Source organism: Nothoprocta perdicaria, unplaced genomic scaffold, assembly GCF_003342845.1.
Source record: "Nothoprocta perdicaria isolate Ctin4 unplaced genomic scaffold, notPer1 scaffold_19, whole genome shotgun sequence".
Taxonomy (NCBI): domain Eukaryota; kingdom Metazoa; phylum Chordata; class Aves; order Tinamiformes; family Tinamidae; genus Nothoprocta; species Nothoprocta perdicaria.
The window spans coordinates 2301781-2322919 of record NW_020455093.1 but is presented as its reverse complement, the minus strand read 5'-3'; the positions used below and the strand labels follow the sequence as shown (position 1 = coordinate 2322919).

General features: G+C 41.0%; 1 protein-coding gene across 3 annotated transcripts in view; it reads right to left on the bottom strand.

Moving 5' to 3' along the window:
• The window catches only part of ROCK2 (Rho associated coiled-coil containing protein kinase 2), an 84007-nt gene that overhangs the window by 47464 nt on the left and 15404 nt on the right, over positions 1-21139 (bottom strand). For all 3 annotated transcript variants that reach the window (XM_026037037.1, XM_026037039.1, XM_026037038.1), the window contains exon 2: positions 4091-4172. In XM_026037037.1, coding sequence (XP_025892822.1) covers positions 4091-4172 — 82 coding nt within the window. The remainder of the gene's footprint in view (positions 1-4090; positions 4173-21139) is intronic.

Sequence of the window (21139 nt, the reverse complement as noted above, 5' to 3'; positions counted from 1 at the left end):
GACTCTGTTTCCTGCATTCCTTGGAAAATGTCGATTATTTGATCACTACTCATCACTACTCTTAATAAAACAATATTGCTTAAAATAGAATTGAAGCCAAATGTGTCACAGTGACTGCAATGATCTATCAGGGAGTGGCCTTAAAGTCAAGAGAAAACTAGAGGAGCAGTCAGCTCTCTAACAGGAGATCTCCAGATTTCTCTCAGTATCAAACATTTAATCCGTTTCACTGATAGGAAGATCCCACACAAATCAATCACAGTAACCAATACAGTATGATTAACACCATACTAGACAGTGCATTTATGTCATTAATTACAGAGTTGGCATATGATTCATAGGAATTGTTATCGTCACAAGAAGACCATCTGGATCCACTTTGCTTCACGGGAACAGCGTCTAAGCAGGATCTGCTGGGAGAAGGAAAGGGCAACAAGAAACTTTCCAGGAAGTCTCTCCTGAGCTTCTGCCCAGCTCCTTCACAAACTACACACCTGTATTAAAGGCTCTTTCCAGCATAAAGAGGGATGTTGCCATTACAGTGGCATGTTGCTCATCACCCTCCAAAACACCAGCACATCGTCCTATTTCCACTTACTGGGCAATGCTGATTAATGCACACAGCAGCACTGGTGATTCTGCAAAGCCACAGTTCCCAAACTGWGCTGGACCCGCGGATGGAACCGCTCCTCATCTTCTTCGGATTATCCCTAAATCCATTTGTCATTCCCTTCTATTCCTGACCACAGGGCATCAGCAACTAAATATTTTTAACTGTTGCCTAAGATTATTGCTTAATTGTTTAAATTGCTGTTGCTRCTGTTGAAGGGTAGGCAGGACATGYGTGGGAGACCACCAGGAAAATGTGTAAACCACTAAGGCGCGATTCAACACTTGGCAAATCTCAGATCGTAGCAAAGGAGAGGTGGAGGAATTTACTCAGTCTGTTGTCATTGCTAAGATGATAGAAGAGGAAAATACCAGAAAGATCTGTTGTGCTGAAAAACTCCATTTTCTTCTCTAAAACAAGTTGGTTTTTGCTCATACAAAACTATAAGATTTCTCTCATTATTTTGTGATTTCCCTTTTACGTTACGCTCTCCTGACCTTGGTGCTTTTGAGTGTCCTTTGCTGGATACTCAGATAAAAGCAGTAACTCARCCAGAGCTTATGTACAAGATACTTATGTACATCAGCATGAATACATGTTCTGCTTTGGCTTGGTGTCCTGAAGAATGTGGCAAGAAATGAGATTAGTAAGAGCAAGCAGAGCATGAAAAGTTTCTTGCATACACAACACACCAGAAAGGCTTCTGCAGCAAAGTGTCCCAGAAATAGAACTTACCAAACTCCCACAGCAAGGGCAATTAATAAATTGTAACTGYGAAATGAATTAAACGCTTGAGTTTCAGCTTGAAACTATGAGTTGAGCTGAATATCAATTAGCATCTCAGCGGAGACACTATTTCATTGAACTATTTCACCTTTAAATTAAAATAAGCTCTTAGCAAACCACTAAGCTGACTGCTARTAACCTGCAGTGTTGGAGTTAGTGGGTATTCAAGCTCCTGGGAATATAAAAAAAAAATCTCTGTCTTCAAGCGATATTGTGGAAGAATTAGGAAATTAATTGACTAAGATTGTGACTATTACGGCAGTGTTTTCCTTAATTTTGGGGGGATTTATATATCATGAACTATAGTGATTATAAGTAACTACACTGCTTCAGCTACTTCATGTTGCATTAGAGAGCACTTGGCTCACAAAATGGCCATGTCACATCTCTGCCGTTGCTTAAAATGGCTATGTCACATCCCTGCACATCCCTATGTCACATCCCTGCTTCAGGAAACCCCTCTGCCTTCAGGAGGGATAAGGTCCTGAGCTTCCTCCAACATCCCACTCGTCAGAGGTCTGTCACACTCTTTGGACAATAATTTTCATCTTGGCATTCGCGACAGCTCTTCAGATGATGTGAGAAATCAGCAGAGACAAGAGCTCCTTGTCCCTAGCCTGTGAGAGGAGCAACTTAATGTTCCACAAATTCTGAATGCTATTCCCAAATTCTCTTCCTAGCTGAAGGTGGTGAGAGGCCAAACCTTTCTCCTGGACACCAGGGCTCTTCTTGCACACGCTCTTTCCTTCCAGTGGTACCTGCTCCCCTTTGAACCACTTCTACAGAGACCAAGCGGTAGTTTCAACAACTTTGACCTGCACAAACTGGCAATGCCAATGGAAGCCCCATCCTTCTCCTGTTTTTTCCTGCTCCTGAACAGCACCCTTTGTGCTGGTGAAGTGATATGAAAATCAGAAACTGGCCTCTGCTTTCCTTTTGCCTGACTAGTTTTAATAAAAATACACCAACAAGGTGTTAGTTCTGGTCAGTTCCTCAACCTCATTCACACCACACAGACACCTGTATCAGAAAGGAATCTGAAATAAAATGCTGAGCCAGGATGGGCTGTTCCAGCTTCAATGCAGGAATATTACCAGCCTCCAGTGTCTACCAAAATCTCAGCTGAGAGACACTTTTTTTCAAAAACTTGAGGTTCCAGAAGATGCCCAGCACGACTTTCCACTCTCTCCCAGGCAATACTGTAAGATCATAGAAGTTACATGACTCGTTCCTCAAAGAGATGCTCTTCTCCATCTGTGAACCAAAATAACTTCTTCACAAGCTGTTTTAAGACACCTCAGGTAAGTGTGAAGTACACTGCTCCCAAAAAGTTAACTACTGTCAATTTAAAGGATTCACATAGCCAAAAATGCCAGATTTTTTTTTAAGTATTTCTGAATCCTCCATAGCTGTTCTTGGGCTACTTCATCTGCAAACTGCCAGATTTTACTGGCAGTTGTGAACCAAAGTAAATGTGTAGGTTTCTCCCATTGCTGGTAGTCTGCTTGTCATATTGGATACTTAATAATTCTAAGACATAAGCACAACTACAGCTGCAGTAGAGAATGAGAGAGAAACTAGTGCAGAAAAGGGTACAGAGACAGCAGGGAGGTTTGGGGCCACGAAAGAAAACACAATTTCCAAGGCTTAACTCTTCACGTAGCTGCTAAYTTGGATAGCTCATGAACACACGACTTAGAAGCTAAAAAGGCACCTAGCTTTGTTGTACTGCAAAAAAAAAGCATTGTAAAACATAGATGAATTCAAATAGCTCATAAAAGGTACCAATATTGTAATTTGTATCCTTTTCATGCTCGCTGTAAAGAGGATAGCAATTTTTATACAGATGCTTTAGATTGGATTCTTATGGTGTGTCAGTTTGGACACATCCCTSAACTGTTCATTATTGAGAAAATTCTGGTTGTTCCCAGCCATATGGTATCGGGGAAGTGARGAGACCTTAACCTTGCCGTGTTACTTGCAAGCTTCCTGCAGTGCTACCAAGCAAGAACAGCTCTCGGATACTTCGTTACTTCATCCAGCAGCAAACAAAACCTGCTCTGTTGATGCACCTTGTCCCTTGAAGAGGTTCTTTGCTGTACAAGCAGCAAAGAAAACGTTGTCATTTGCTTCTCCCTGCCACACAGAGCCCTGTGGACAGCAACAGGGCCACTTCTTTCGAGCTACAAAAATTTTAAGCAGGGAAATACGCCTCTGAGCTTGAAAGAAGGCTACAGTTATTGTGGAAAGTAGCTGATTGCTCTTTACAGAATAAACATAACCCAACTGATGCAGCAGACTAAGATATAATAATTCAGTTTCAATGTCAACAGAGGCTTCTCTCCTAGATTAGATAAGAGTTTATATTCAGCAATTAATTACTACGAAGTGATAACTAGGTTATGCTTTGCAAATTACTTTATAGTAGATACTTAAAAGATAACATAAAACCAATCTTGATAACTATAGTTGTAAAAATTATACCCCACAGTTGGTATTTTTGAAAATTTTTTTTAAGAATGTAATAACTCCCTCAAATGAAATATTGCTGTGATTAAATGATTCTTTAAAACAGAGGGTTTATAACAAAAGTTAGAAGAATTGATAAAATGAAAATAAGCAACTCTGATAGCATATAATTTCTAAGACTGCAGTCACAACAGTATCATTGTTTAAGGTCCATGTGCAACTTACATCTATTTAAGAAATTATCTATGTTCTTGTTTTTTCTCAGCGCTGGATAATCCAGATCAAGGACCAAGGAATTCAGGCCATCCTGGAAAGAAATAAAAGRAAGTTAATTGAGTTTTAAAATAGAAATTAACAACTTGCTTAAAACTACTATATCAAGATGGGTTATTTATTCTCCAAGCATATATTCCTAGCAGGATAATAAAACTAGCTCTGGCGTATGTGTCTGCGCACACGTATGTCACAGCAAAGCAGCTAGAAGACATTGACCATCAATGACTCAGCCTAGCAGGAGTATAGACACATTACTGCAGATTCGTGGAGCTGGGATGTAAACAGGAGAATTAATCTATTGATTAAATTTAAATTAAGATACTAGGTCCAGTCGATTTCTTTTTTTATCCCCCATCACATTTTTAATTGCATATTCTAAAACTTTACATGGGTGTTATCCACATCTTTGCTTTGTTCAGGCTTTCTCTCCTTTCTTACTCTTGCTTTTCAAAAACTGACTGCCTAGTTATCTCCCCGAAAGCAAGGCATGACCTAAGTGTAAGAGGAGAATTCACCACAGAACTCAAGCTTACAGAATTAATTACTTTTTCTGAACAACTCAACACCAGAGAAGCCAGAATCTGCCATCTGCTACCAATTCCCAAGCCTCCACATAAAATAGCTTTCCTGGGTCCTTTAAAGAACAGTGACTAAAGAGATCACTAAATCTAATCTAAAAACAGTATTTTTAACTCCTGACACACAGTTCCATCTTCCTTAGCTTAAAAAAGATTCTAATTGAAAGTACAGAAACCTTTTTAATTATACATGGACAAATAAAGAAAACAGGAGTGTCAGGTATGAAGAAGAGCCAGTGCCTCCCTTCACAAGCAGCATCTCCAGGGCTCTGCCTGGATCAGCAGTCAGGTTCCTTGATCTAAAAATAAAGTCCCCAAATTTTATTTTCTTCAGGTTCTTTAAACCCCAACAGGGCATCACAGAGATTTAAGTTTAAGATTTAAACAGAGACAATACCATACTCATTAATAAGCAACCAATACAACAACAGTCTTTCTCTTTTCCTTATATCTGACAAACATGAATGATGATATAGTTTTTTTTTTTTTTCTAACATACTTGGGAAAAGATAATTTCTATTACAAATCTTACGAAAATTACTGTACTCATTTAAATAATACAGCTACCTGGAGAGAGTTAAAAACAGGGCCCAGGACCATCAAATTCATCTGAATGCCAGGCTGTGCTAAATACACACACACACACACACACACACACACACACACACACACACACACACACACAGGACGAGCAGCATCTCCCCAGATGAGGTATTTAGTTTCACCACAAAAGCCATTAGTGATTAAGTGCGCTTCTAAAATTAAAAGATTCACTTGCAATAGGTATTTTTTTTTCCTCCTACTTAATGAAAATGCCTTGGGAAATATCAGTAGAGATCACTAGACCATATATGAAAACACAAGATTTGCTCAAGAAATTACACATTTGCGATTTTACAGTCTCTTTCCCTGGGATAAAAGTCACAGAACATAAGCTTGCCATAGTGTTTGTTGGAAACTGATGCAGAAACATCAGTTGTGTCTCACTAGATGCAGCGGGGAGGCTCCCAAGAGGATTACATCTATTTCTTTGCAATTGTTATTATAAAACATCAGTGTGTCACTGATGCATTTGGAAGWCTCATAAAGTAAACATTCTCAAAAAACAAACCATCCCCTCTCCAGAAATTAAAAGATGCTACATCTACAATATTGTCATTTCTTCAAGGACAGAATGTCAAATTTTATTGTTGAATCTTTATAACAAGAACAGTGATCAAAAAAATTTTAAACATCATTTAAGATGTTTACCCATAAATTTACCCATAAAACCCTTTTCTTATTAACAGAAAAATAAACTAGTGTTAAAACAGGCTAAAAGGAAAGACACTGAAGAAAACACAGTATCAAGCTTCAGATCTTAAGAATAATATTTATAGGTATTATGTGAGCCTTGACCATAACATTTGATGCAAGATCCATTAAGTCATTACCAAATTTTTCATTTCTTGACAATATTTTATATGTGGTGCTCTTAGACATCTTACTCATCTTGCAGAGCAATAGARGACTAAACATGCATCAGCTCTAAAAATATAATAAAACTAAGAAGGTTGTTGAATACTCATGGTTTAGGCTGCCCATCAGTGACACAGACACCGCACGTCCACCTGTAACTAGTGTATGGAAGTCATCTGACTTCTTACAAAAGGTCACAACAGAATTCACAATTCAAAGCTATTCAGCAAACACTGGCTTTCCAAAACARGTATAAACATTAGTGATAATTAATTAGCTGGTGGTCTTACATGATACCTAACTCCAGCATTAAATAAGACCTGAAGCTATACTTCAATTAATATAATTGCAAGGTAACTGTATTAATATATGACTGCTGTTTTCAGTGCCAATTTATTGAAATAAAAACCTTCTTTACTCTCTAGAATCCCTTAATGCAATTAACGTTTCACAATTCATCCTGGGCATATTTTGCTGATGAATCACAGTTCTCATTTTAAAAATGAGGGCGAATGCTCCTAAACTCTGAGCACATTCTTATTCGATTTTGCTCTTCACAGACTAATGTATTTTCATTTTCCATTTTTTTATTGCTACCGAAGCAGAAATCTAGATACTTAAAAACAGATTTCAGCTAAGGGCTATCCCGTACATGCCAGCATGTACTTCAGGAGCACCGTGTTTCTCTCACTGCAGCGTTTCGAGGTGGGTGTTTCTTGCAGCTTTGTGTTCAAAGGTCTGTTTTATTTTTCTGAGCGCTGAAGCTGCACGATGGCTGCGTCGAAGCCTTGCACAGCCCAGCAGAGCAGCCAAACTGCAGATAAAGTCATCCAGGAAATGACACAGGCCCTGTCCCGGCCTCCCGATAAGACACTTCTACTAGGAAATATGCTATTAAAGTGATTTCACTGCTCACTTCCTCCTTCTGTTATGACAAAAGGTTCAAAACCTAAACAGGCTAAAAATAGYGGCCTCCAGACCGGCGCGGCGCTGCCAGGGCCGCTCTGCGCTGGMCGGCCCTTCCAAGGGCCCTGCATGCAGCTCTTGGTGGTTCCCGGAGATCCTTTTCCAAGGGAAAGGCCCAAATTGGGCATTTTCACGACCCGCTGCTGCAGGGGGGAAAGAGCCTGAGCGGTGGTGGCACCGGGAGCCGCGCTGGGCCGAGCGGGGCCCAAGGTCGAGCCGGGCCTTCCCAGCGCAGGCCTGAGGGGGCTGGAGCTGCTCCGGGCAAGGACTAAAGGACTAAACCTTCACGCKCCTTCCTTCTCACAAAAGGGGCAGGAACAGGGGAAGGGGAAAAGAGCAGCTTTTAAAAGCCCTAGTTCAGTGTTGGCTCCAGTCAACCCCACTTGCAGGCCTCTCAGAGCTAAACCATGCTAAGCTGATACTCATTTCCACCGTTTGGTTGGCCGCCTGAACCTGCCCAAAGAGGCTACTCAAATTAGAAAAGTATTATTAAAAAAAAATACCAAAAAGCTTTTGAAAATTGTGCTTACCTCAACTGAGCATTGAATGATGCTTCACTTGGACTAAAATCCCTACTATATTCCTCTCTGTGCCAAATGGAGCCCTGAATAGTTTCCATTCTTCTGGATTAGTTCTTTCCATATCATGGAAGCTACCACTGGAAATAATGTTGACAGCTCCATGACACRTATGGTGGGAAGAATAACTGACATACACGGGAAAACACATTTTCCCCAAATTTGTTTCCTACTTCAGTGATCATTAGTATACCTTGTAATCCATTCAGTCTCTTACTAAAGCATAAAGGCTGAAATGTTTTAAGTATAGTCCGTCACTGAATAAATAGAGATTTTTCTTCATTGTAGAAAGCTCTGTAAGCTGTATTTCTTACACCGTGTCATCTCTTGTGTGGGATCCAGCACACACTTTAATGTTTTTATGCTGTTTTACTTGCTATTTGAGAGTCAGGGTGTCAAACTATTCCATCAAAGTGGATGATAACGACCCCAAAATGGCTACATCCTTAAAGACAACTAAAAAATAATCACAAAGCAATTGCTCAAGAAACAACAACAAAAGCTTTAAGCAGCAAAAGAATATACAGGCGTGTGAGATAACATTACAGGGCGTGTGAGATAACAAGAGAAGACATTTAAATAAAGATAATAAACAATTAACACAAAAGTCCATTAAGAGTTAAGAAAGGCAAACAACACTGTGAAGGGTTTAATGCTTGCTTTAACCTATTCTGGATGTATTTACAAGGGATAACCACAGCAGCAGCAGTTATATACACCATACAGGAGAAAATGTACGGACAGCAGCAAGATCAAGTGACATTCACACTAAAATACTTGAGATGATCATCTTAGCCATGGATTTTTGGAGAACAGTAGAGGTCGGCAGGACCATCAAAGGATTACCTTTAAAAAAAGGGAGGGCTTTCTGAACTACAAGCTCAAACACTTGGAGACAGGCAGCTAAAACAAGATGTTACTCAACTGGTGAACACCCAGAAGATGAATATTAAAGACCCATCTAACCTGCAACATGAGCTTTCTCAGAAATAAGAGTAATATTATATTGTAATTTATATTATAAGTTATATTTCCAGCAGAATATAAGATATAGAAGATAATGCAAAGCATCTTAACAGAATTAAAGCTCAGAACTCACCATTCTCATTAGCAAAGAGCTATGCTATGTAGAAAATCATGGAGAAAATGGGCAAAAGGAATTATCAGGAGCTTGGTGCAAGACTTGGAAAAGTCTTGTCAAAAAGAAATTAATCTCCATTTGTCCTGTTTCAGTTCTACTTTTTTTTTCCCCCATTACCAGTGATCTCAGAGGTCCCTTCTAAGCCTACCTGCGTATTCCTCATAAACTAGTTAAATTGGCACTTATGGAATCCTTATGGATCTTTAAGATCGGAAGGGACCTTTAGAGAACTTAAGCAAAAACAATCAAGCAAAAAGACTTACTGGAAGAAACCAGCAGCTCTGAATATATTTACAGTGATTTAATCTTTAGAGTATTATTTTAATAAAAGGATGTATTTACACTTAACCATTATGTAAAATACTTTCTCCCATATACGTTTGTTTAATTTATTATTTGCTTCCCCTCCAGATCAGTTCTTGCCATTTTCCCTTAAGTCCTAGTAAAATAAAATAGATCTTGCATGTAATGGGTAAGTAGGGTAGCTATTGAAAACTCAGTAATTGGGAATAACCTGCTTAGATCTGCAGTCATTACACATGCTCAAGTTCTTTAGCTAATTTTGATTCTATAATTCACTTTCAGAAAATTAATATGCACCAAAGCCCACAACCACAAACCTGTTAATAGGAAATTACCTCTAGCTTTATTTTAACTTGGATGCTCTAAGGCCTTTAAYAGCAAGTTACCTTTTTGACAAGAGAACAAAGAGCTGTCAGATAATTTGACTGTTCCTCTCCCACAGCAAGGCGGTTATGTATCAGATTTGCTGCAGATTTCCCAAGTAATCAGGCAGAACTCTACCAACATAATTGCAAACATGACTGACAAACACACAGAAAACAAACACATATCTACAATTGTCTCTCTGGCACCTGAAGAGGTGAAATTACTAATATTGCTTCACAAAAGTCCAAATGGAAAACATGCCATCTATTCATTTCGCTTTTCCTAGACAATACTTTGAAAAGCTACAGCTGCAGAAATCAGAGATAATAGTAGGAAATCAAATAAAAAGCCAGGGAGCTCATCTGTGGTTGAGGCAGGAGACAGATGAAGGGTCTGCTCTTAMCAATCCCACTGTGCCTGGTTTCACAGCACCTTTGCTTCTGGCCCCAGAAAGTTTTTCTGCTCATCTTTTCTTGCCTTCAGTTGTGTCGGACTTTGAAGCCACTTGTGCAACCAGCCCCTACACATGCCAGAGCACCTACCCCTTGGGTCCATTGAGAATCTATTTTTACATAAATGTATTTTATATATATATTTGTTCGTACAGTGCAAGCAGCTACATCTTATTGTTATCATTTTACCAATCTGTTAAGTAGTCTTAGATAAACAGTACATAAAAGCCCTCTGTGACAACTAAAAAAGGATACTAACTAGGGTAAACAAAAACAATTTAAATGCTTTATATTTACTGGAACAGCAGAAAATTAGGCTGAAAGGAAACTCAAGATACCATCTAGCATTCTTCTCCCCTAAAAGCAGAATTCACTGGAAGTAATAACATTACTTTATTCCACCACTGATTCAGAACAAATGATTACAAAACTTCCCTATCCTAAAAAAAGCAACTGTTAAATTTCCCCAGAACACTTCTAACCCCAATAAATGTGCATCTATCTTATTATCCCCTGCCTGGCTTCAGGCTTGACGCTAACAGAACATCCGAATCGCGTGAATCACATATTTCTCAGTCTAGGGGCTGTATTCCAAATTAATCCCAGACATGAAGCCCTGATTTCCAGTTGCAGTAATTAAGCAAAGTGAAGCAATCAAATTCTCATTAACTTGGAAATGAAGTATTCAGATGCAACCCGAAGAAAYGCAGAAGAGCTATTGCCACAGCTGCTTTTAAGGTCAACACATCAAGATCCCTCCCTTGAGCATCAGGATAGTCTCATCATGCAGGAGGGAGCAGAAAAAGGGACAGTTTCTGCTCCAGGGGAGAGCAAGTCAGTCAGGAATAGTTAAAATTAGAGAGTTCYACTATTTAGCTGCTGTTGAGGTCTTAATGCTCTGACCTGTTTTGTAGAGCACTTTCAGAAAAGGAAATAGGAATAAAAATGACTACGAAGGCAAAAGGAGCTTGCAGGTAGGAGCCAGTGTGAAAAAGATTCCATAGAAATGGCACCAGAAGTGGTGAGGGCTGCAGCTCCAAGGCTCCTGAGCCAGGAAACCCTCSGGAGCCTTCAGGGGTGCTTAGTCCACTGCCCAGGGAGGGGACAGGACAATTAGCTAATGATTCGTTTAAATGAGTACCCACCTAGTGACATCAGAGGAAAATTTAAATAAAATTYATTCAAAAATAACTAGGATAAAAGAGTAGAAGAAGTTTCTATTTCTGCAGTGATATCTGTGCATTATTGTTTGGAAAGAAGAAGATTGTTTTAATCTGAAGTAGTAAGGTAGCACTAGAAAAGAGCTTTCTCACACAAATAGATTTGACAATATAGGAAATTTGTTTATAACTGATTTTATTTAGGTAGCAATGTACGTTTCATTAAATGATAATACCTTCATAGAGAAGCTTATGGCATCAGTTTTACGAAGGGTTAATAATTTTTAAGCAGAAGAGTGCATTCACAAAGAATAATTCCCATTTCCTATGTAGTTTTAAGCTCCTCATTTCATATATTAGCTTCATTTGGAGCTTCAGATAAACATGGCATTACTTTGTTTTCCATTTCACCATGTACCTTAAGAACCATCACTCCATGCTGATGACCCTGCACTGAGATTCACTATTCATTTGGTCACTGAAATGGAAAATGCATTTTCCCATAAAGTAACTCTGAAGGTAAATATCACTTATTTGTACTATTTGTAAAAATTGTGTGTTATTAAATAATCACAGGGATTAAAAAAAAAAAAAAAAAGCTATACTTGCTCCAAGTAGAAATGTTTGAGTTATAAGATAACATAAATAACATTTAAATTTTAATCACATCAGGACCAATAACACAATATCCTTAGTTTTACAACAGAACAGATTAGATTTTTTTTCCTTCTCTAGATGATGCTAGACATTACATTTCTTTAGGAATTAACCAGACAAAACATTCCTTTATAWGGAAAATCCAAGCGGAACAGAATTATAAGTTATTTGGTATTTTCTCAACAACTGTAATAATCAAAAAGCATTTAAGAGATTGTTTGCCTCAATCTGTATCTTCCCAGCTATGGGTAGTAGCAGATTTTACGGCAAATCTAACTCTAAGTGTTTGGTCTSGCATGTTTTTATCTGGAACAAGATTAACCAGACAGTAAGATTGCATTTGCCATCTGAAATACTGCCCCTCTTCCCACTGCTCCCATCATCCACCAGGATCGTGTAACAGGCTGTCCTATATAGGATACATCCTATATAAATCATACTTGGCACAGTCATGGAGCAGGTGCTTTCAGCACGAGATGGGACTAGATGTCCTGAGATCCCCTCCAATCCCAAATATTCTGTGAATCTGCAATTAATTGAGACTTGAGCCTATGGAGGTGGGCACCATCCAGACAAATTTTTATATCTGTAAGTCCAGAAACCTCTGTCTGTGGCAGAAGATAATCCTTAAATAAGTATTTTTTTATTGCAAAAAAAGTACAGAAGTAAAAAAAATGTCCATGACAGGACCATCCCTCTCCGCAGATTTCAATAGATTTAATTCAGGAAGCTGGTRAAGTAAAGGCCTATTTTTAGTTCCTACTGCAGCTGCTGATCTACAAGTCCTGAAGATAAAGGTTTGTTGTGTTCATAACGGTTATTAATGTTAGATGTTCACCTAGAAGATGAGTCAAGACTTGTGCTTTGCCAACACAGATGCACTCACAGTTGTGGTTAGGTTTTGGTAGGATCTTTGACCTTCTTATGAGAGGTGGAGATCCACAGGGCCACAGAGGGCAGGAGATAATTTCTTCTTAGGGATTTTTCAATTACTTCATCAATAAACTAGTTTAGCCCTGGAAGATAGGTTATTTGTTTAGATGCTAAAATACACTTAAAAGGTAAAAGACTATGGTAGAGACAAGTGCATAACCTTGTGTTTCTAGCAGAACAATTCATTACCACATTTAAATTTTTACCACAGTCAACCACAAGCTGGGAAAGGAGCAGCTCTGGATTTCTGGTCAGCTCATCTGGCCTTAACTTGCAGCCAGGGGATCTTGTTACGCTCTCTGTTGCGAAAGGATTTGCAGAAGTTCCCGACGCCGGGTGCAAGCGACAGAAAGAGCCGCGTGTGAAAGGGCACTGCCCAACACTGCTAGGCACACGGGACAAAACTCCGGGCAGCCCGGACTCACCAACCATAATAAATAAATGCTTTTTGCTTTAATAGCGAGCTCCTCGGTTTTGCAGCATTAAGGAAATCACCACTACCTTATTAGGACTTGTGAAATACCCAAGCACTATAGATGACCAGGAGGAAACGAGCATATTACGTGAGCTCCGTTAGGGCAAAACATCCTGTGCTGAGCGCACAGGGAGCAGCTAAATATTGGTATGACTGTGATTACACTTATTTCACTTAAACTGGCAAATACTTGGCATGACACTGCCACTAGAATCCAGCATATACATTCAGACACACACATGCAAATGCATGTTCATAACCTGGCAATGAAGGGGTATGAAGGACAATAAGGAAGACTCCTCTGAGCAGACGAGCAGCAGGGAAATGTGGGAATCCTGGTCAACCAATATGTGACCTAGTGACAAAAGGACACGGAAAAGCCTCAAAGCCTTTTTGCTTCAGTCGCCCAGATCACTGGCAGAATCTGCAAGAGCAAGAAATGCAGTTAAGGCAGATGGATTTGAGGATCAAGGAGGGAATGTCCTCACAGAGTCCCAAGGAACCAGATGTGATGCAGAGGGCCATGAAGGAGCCCCTTGATGTCGCTGCCCTCTGTCACCCTCGAACGGCCAGAGCAAACCGGGAAGCCACTTCCAAGCACAGGAAGGTGAATGAATAAACTTGTAGCACGTAAATTGTGCCTGATAACCTGGTTGTATTCTGTGATGACTGAGATACCYGCTTCGGTGTCCAAGGAGAGAGCAGGGAATGTGCTGCATAGCTGGACTTCAGCAAGGCCTCCATCACACCAGGACAAGTGGCAACGGACACAAGTTGTAATGCGGGAAGCTCAAATCAGCTGTAAGGAAACACTGTTTCCCACCAAACACTGAACGTGCTGCCCAGAGAGGATGGGGAATTGCTGTATCTGGAGATTTTCAAGACTCAGACAGAGCAGGTATTGAACAATCTGGTCCTGCTCAATCTGCTCAGAGATCAGCAGCTTGGACCAGGTGATCCAAGACCTCCTCCAGGGGTTCCTTGCATCCTAAATTAAACCACAATGGTTATTTTCTACACAAAAAAAAGCAGTTTCTAGCAAACAGAGCTTAATTATTGACAGGCTGGCAGGGTGTCATGCAGGTCTTCAGAGGTTGGGTGGTGGGCACTGCTGCCTGCAGAGCCTTTCACCATTTCCTGGGGTGTCGAGGGCACCAGTCCCCCAGCAGGGCCTGTCTGGGGAAAGTCAGGACGTTCTTTGGTTTTGTGCTGCTGTGTAATACAGGAGAGGAGACACCTGTTGGGCACGGACAAGCTGGAATACACAGAGACAACATCAGGAAGTATAAAAGGCCATCGACTTGAAGCCAGGCCTTGAAACTGTGGTGAGTCACACGGCAAAATCACTGGCTATTTGTACACMGGTTAATGGGCACATATAAGGCAAGAGAAGCCCGTGTGAGGACACCAGAATAAAAAGGAGAATCTATCCACGTCACAGAGGTGCCATAGGAAGCGGTCAGAGGCTGCTTGATTCAAGGCTGGTCGGGCTGTCACGGGCAATGAAACCAGAGGGGCAGCGCGTGAAGGCGGACATCTCCAGGCCGGCACACGGAGCAGCCTTCCCCATTTGTCCCGTTCCTAACAAGCCTTCCAAGCCTCCTAACAAGGCTTTTCCAAGCTGTTGGCTACTGCTGGAAACGGGCTATCGGGCTAGGCAGGCTCTTGATTTGATCTAGTTGCACTTCTGGTGWTCCATTTTCATATTATTTTGAGCAACTGCCTCACTACCCCTGTAGAAGCGGCTTCATTTTCTACCAGCAATTAAAAGGAGAGAGAAGAGAGGGGGGGAAAAAAAAAGAGCTTTTCTAAATTCTTAGTAATGTAGGATCTGGCCATAGCAAGACATCAGGCATAAAACTCACCAAAATCCAAGGAAAATGAAGAGTTTTGACATCAAAGACAGAGGATCTTACCTCACACCTGGGAAGACAGAGGTGGGTTTSGGCACCAGCTCTGGCAGCAGCCAAAGCAGGTGCTGCCACAGGCTCTGAGCTCAGTAACAAGGAGCCAAAGGGCTTCATCCCAGCCCTTGGTGTGTGGAATGAAACAGTTGTTCCTATCCTAGCGAGGCACAGAACATGGAAACTATCTCRCATTTAGTCATGGTTTTAGGCAATCCTCCATCTATTTTAAGTTAATGTGTATGTCATGAATAAGCATTACTGCCGTGTAAGCGTATGATTATATAAAGAAACAAGAGCGGTCAAGATGAGGCCGTAAGAGAAGGAAGGCTGAATGTCCAACGCGGCTCTGCTCCCGCTCCGCCTCAGGAGAGGCCGCTCGGGACCCTCCTGCCAGGGGGGCCAGGGCAGGAACCTCCTCGGGTCCCCCTGAGTGGAGCAGCCCCAGGCCTAGTTCAGGGAGTGCAAAATCCATGGAGCTCCACAGGCCACACACACGTTGCTGGAACAGAACAGCTCGAGCCACCTCGGGGCTCTTGGAACCGGAGCTTCATCACAAGAGAGACGGTGCAGAAACCGCCTGCRCTGCAGTTCCCGAAATGAATTTCTGATCATCACCGCCGATTATCAATCTGACAGCTGGTTAAACCTCATTCTAGTTTAGAAAGCCGTTTGTTGTGGTAATAGTCGACATGGGAATTCGGCAAGAAAGTGGGACAGTTGGCCCGGCTTTTGCATAACAAGTTCCCAAAACATTTTGCTTCCTAAACATTCCAGCTGCAGGTACAGCAGCTATGTTTCTGTCAGAGCTTTTTGTTTGCATTTCTGGAATTTTGCATTTCTTGTGTTAAATTATCAAACGAAAATGCTGTCTTCTAGAAAGACTCATAATTAAAGTGCATTTCCTTTATCTTTTACTGCTAAAACAGTTGCAAATTATAACAATGTTAGGTCTATTTGGAAAATCCAGTATCGTTATTTATTGATTTATGTTAGGAAACTGTATCATGAACATTACAGACTTCATTTTTAGAGTTACTCAATCAATTTGGGGAATTTTATCAACTTAGAAACCTTCTATTTTCAAATTCAAATAAAGGAAGACCAGGTTGTACTGACATAAATGAGTGAAACTGTTCTGAAATTAGAAATCCCAGTGCTAGATGTTTTCTCTGCAGTAAAGTGGTGCTCTCGAGTGCGCTCTTTCCGGTTTATAAAGGCAAAGTAAAAAAATACTTTTACTGAACCTATGTGCGTTCCCCCTTTCCGCTATGAGGGCTGCAGTGTGATTTTCAAGGTGGCTATTCAGCTTTTCACTAAACTCCCAAAGAGTATCTCCTCCAAAAAGACTACATTAGAAGTCAACATGTGTCCGCACTATCTTTTTAGTSTTGAAAATTGCTGGTCTCTAATTTCCTGTACAGAAATGAGGCAGATAAAGATATGCAGGTGATGCATAAAAAGCTTTTTATTAGCAAGGGAAACATCTCAATATTAATGCACGATCTCAGCATGATAAAAGGCGCGTGTCCTGCTCAATCACTTGAAACAAAGGAGACAGAGAGAGCACTTCATACCACCTTTTTCTAGCTTCTGATATCACCTCCTCTGACGTACTTGTGTAATTCTATATTTAAGCCATCCCTTCATGGAGAAGGCCACGGCTCGCATGGAAACACTGCAGTTAGATCCCAAAATAGAACTCCTAGAAACATAAATCTTCGATGCTGACTCATTGACTGAAAATACAAGTTCAGTTCTTCGAAAGTAGGTATCTAACTTGGTGATGGGTTCCCACCAGAGAGGTTCAGACATGCTTGTGAGGAACACTCATTGCAGTTGCTTCTTTCATCACAGTAACAACTACTTGGGAAACTTCACTATTATGCAGCAAAACCCTGCCATTTCATCCAATTCTACAGTTATTCAGAACTGAGTAATCAACTTTGAAGTCCCCGTTTCAAAAGCGTGTGCCAAGTAACTGTATTTGCTAATAATGGCAAAGGAAAATCTTCTGGCAGAAAGTGTTCAAGAGGCTGAGAAATACTGCAGTCAGACAGCAAACACTTAAGATACAAAACACTATTAATTAGGAACTTCAATGAAAATGTTTAAAAATTAGACCCCATTTGTTCATGCAAAGAAGAATTACGGAGAACGAAAATGCAGATTCTCGCAGTAAATTTATAGTAAAGTGACCAGAAGCAAGAAGCCAGATGCTTAGGAGATATATCCTGGCCAAGCAAAAGGAGAGATAGGTGAAGGAATACAAAAAAGATGACAAATGGAAATGCCAAAGACTATTCCAAATATGTTCTGAAAGGAATTCCAGGCATTGCTATTSCTTTGAGAGAGACCTGGGCCGACGGAGTAATGGATAACACTGCTACAGTCTTTTCAAATTCAATTGCTTAAATTCAAACTATAAACCATTGTTTCTGTCTTGGCTTAAACTCCCAATAAACTATGTGAGACACTTTGATTAGGTATTAATATTAAAAAATGTTAGCAAATGAGTGAACATCCACCTCCCTAGCTACTGTTGAACCACATTGCGAGAGAAACTGAAGCAGCTCTTTACAAAAGTGAGTCTTTCTCTAAGTTATGTGCTTGGCTCATAAATTCTTTTAGCAAAAGGAGTATGATTTTTTTCTTGCAGATACTCCCACATACATTAAAAATTATACCAATAACTACTGATAAAACACAACTGGGCAAAATATCAGTTCCTATGATCTCTTACACGAGTCCTTCCCAGTTTTGGCTATTGAAAACCTGCCGTGCCCCACAGTAGCTCCTGGATTCAGTGGGTTTGGTTCAGACCCAGCACAATCACAGAATCACAGACTGGTGGAGTTTGGAAGGGACCTCTAGAGACCATCTAGTCCAACCCCCTGCTCCAGCAGGGACACCCAGAGCACGGGCCACAGGGTGGCATCCAGGTGGGTTTGGAAGATCTCCAGAGAAGGAGACTCCACAGCCTCCCTGGGCAGCCTGTACCACCTCCCTGGGCAGTSTTCTACTGTCACAGATCGTTTCTAATCTGTCCTCCAAACTCATCATGCCACTGCATCAAACACACCTAATAAAGCATAAACAAACCTAAAGATATACCTACCTACTGCTTTATCCATATGTTCAGCAATTCCTTCATCATGCTCCTAGTTCGCCAGTCCGCTGCAGGACAATGACTGGTTGGGCACTGGGGAGTGGAAGAAAAACCCCAAATACACCAACCAGCATTTCCAGTACTAGGAGCCTACCCTTCACTTGCCTATTAAATCAAATATGGGCCTTAAAGCCTTGTTTTTAACTCCAACACAAGATCCTACTCCAGTTCAAAAGCCTTCAGCCCCATTTGCCAAAATGCTGCTTACCAGAAGTCAGTGTTGACCACAAGCACGGGCTGTTTTGCTTTTCCATCCGACATTTACAGTTGCATTATTCAATAAGCAAGAACGCTAATAAGGACGTGAACTCATCTCCTTTGGCATGGATAAATATTTTAAATATGCAATCTCCTACTGGGACAATTTTTTTTTTTTTTTTTTTTTTAATTTTGCTGTGCTAGGAAAAAAAATGATCTGCTACAGAGAGATAGGAAATAGAAATTAAAACCAAGAAGATATTTTCACTAGAAGCCTCTTCAGACTTGAAGCCGCTTTTAAATTTGCAATCCAATGTTACCTTATAATATACATACAGACATGCAAATATGCTCTGTTGCATATGGGTTCCTACATACCTCAACCGCTGCAGCTAAACACTATATATGCAAAGAGAGCRCAGGAAAGGTTCCATTTTTGCAATGCTCGGACAGTCACACTTTGCTTCCTTTGGCGAATTTTTCCRCTTGTAGCAGGAAGTGGGTGAGCGCAAGCAGAAACGGTACCTGCCCGCCCCTGAGATCAGCTGCTCAAGTAGGATCCTGTAGAAAACACAYGTTTAGGCGAGAAAATTGTTTGCTTTCCTGATCTGTCTCAAGATTATAAAAGGTGTTTGCCACGTACTTTAGGTGTCCCTGCCGGAGCAGGGGGGTTGGACTAGATGATCTCTAGAGGTCCCYGCCAACCTCAACCATTCTGYGATTCTGCGTTGCACAACCACATGCACCCACTCTGCGAATGCTGGCRTGAAAAACAGGATTTTTTAACAAATAATGTCAATTATTTAAAGCGTGCATGTCAAAATTAAAACTTCTGACATGATATCATGAGGCAACACTGACTCCTCGAGCCAAAAAGGTCGTTAGCAGCTGCCTCGACCAGGACACTCAAACGGAGCCGCTCTCTGATCAGACCCCCGGGTTGGCCACACCGCAATACAGSAGCTCTCCCAGGTCAACTCACTGCCTCCAATAGTCTCACCAAGCCAAACACCAAGGAGCGCTCGGAGACCTGCAGCAAGTTCTTCAGGAACCTAGTGACAGGACGCTGTCAGGACATCGTCCACCGGCACTTCTACTTCCCCAGGACAGAGAGGTCTCCTCCTGGGCAGCACTTGTTTCAACGCAAAGTTTAAACCCACACAGAAGGATGAAGATAACTGAAATTTARGCAGTGCTTTGGGGGCGACATGGAGGCGCCTGAAGCACCATCCCCACACGYGCAGGCAGAGGCTGCTCTGCCCATYGGRCACGGAGGGCACACGAGCACTTCAGCAACCCCCTTCTTTTCCAAACCAAGTCACATCAGTTCTTCATGCTATGGAAACAAAAACGAAAACGGAAGGTTCCTCACAATTCTCTTTGTATGGCATAAGTCACTTCAACCAGGCTTAATTTTATTTTTTCCTGAAGTCAGTTTGCCCTTAACACATTTTTTTTTTTCCAGYGAGCAATGCTGCACACTGAAATTCAACAGAAGGACCCAACTTAACCGAAAAAATTCTGTCAGTAAATTGGCAAATGTTTGAGAAAAATGTTATTTAAGAGGACTTCACAAGCCTGCGGAGGGAGCAGCGGGGCTCTGTGAGGCACCACCTCCTCGGCAGACGCACGTCATGAATTAAAACCCCGCGGCCGGCAAACGCCAACGCGAGCAGAGCGCCTGGGTGGCCATATAGGGTTGCAGCTTTACATCTCTAGTATTTATTTTCTGTAACTTTTTGGAATGCAGTTGAAGTTCCTACTTTGTAAGAGAAGTCTTTGCAGTCGCTCAGTTTTAGTCGTGTGACTTCATTTTACCCCTTTAACRTGAGGGCTTCATCCTATTGGGGCGTTTCATTGAAAAGGTCACATAAAAGAGAAGATAAATAAAAACTCCTCTTTAATATCCTCTGTACATACAGTTTCACAGTGGGAATAATGCACCTAAGGGATTTATAAACAAAAGCTGTGTGCGCGAGCCCTTTCTTCTCCTACCGCAGGGTCTCAGCATCTCACAATTATGTGGCTTATACAAATAAACCATAGCAGGTATCACACATGTCCACTTAAAGGGATGCACAGAAGCTTTAAAAAATAAATTTATAAAATAAAATGAGTACACTTACAATTTATGTCTAACTATATTAGAATCTACTAAAATCACTTAATCATCACTAAAATCATGTTAAAAGCTAAAGTTAAAGCTAAAATAAGAAAAAGCCTTACAATTGTAATAAATGAGTGTGACTCCTGGAATCCACAACACAGTGGCTTTTTGGTATTCTATTTAACAAAGCTTGAAGGACTTCCATAAATACAGAAACCTGTTGAAACTGTAAAATACCTTGATTATTGCATGGTTTTAGCTCACTGAAGACAAATGATCAGACGTTATTTCCTTTTTGGGGTCATTAGATGGAATTTGGTGGATGTCTTTTTTATTAAAAGTAATTATAACTATTTTCTGTGAAAATTCCCAGAAGTAGATGGCATTCTGGTACGCATGCTGCGTACGGGGACAGCTGGAAGAGGAAGCTGTGGGCATTTCCCTCCTGTCCCACACTGCAGGAACAGGCGCTGGAGTTGGCACCGCCGAGACGCCCTGAATGAAGCTGCGGAGACACGCGGAGCGCCAGCGGGTGCTGTGATCGGTGCCACGC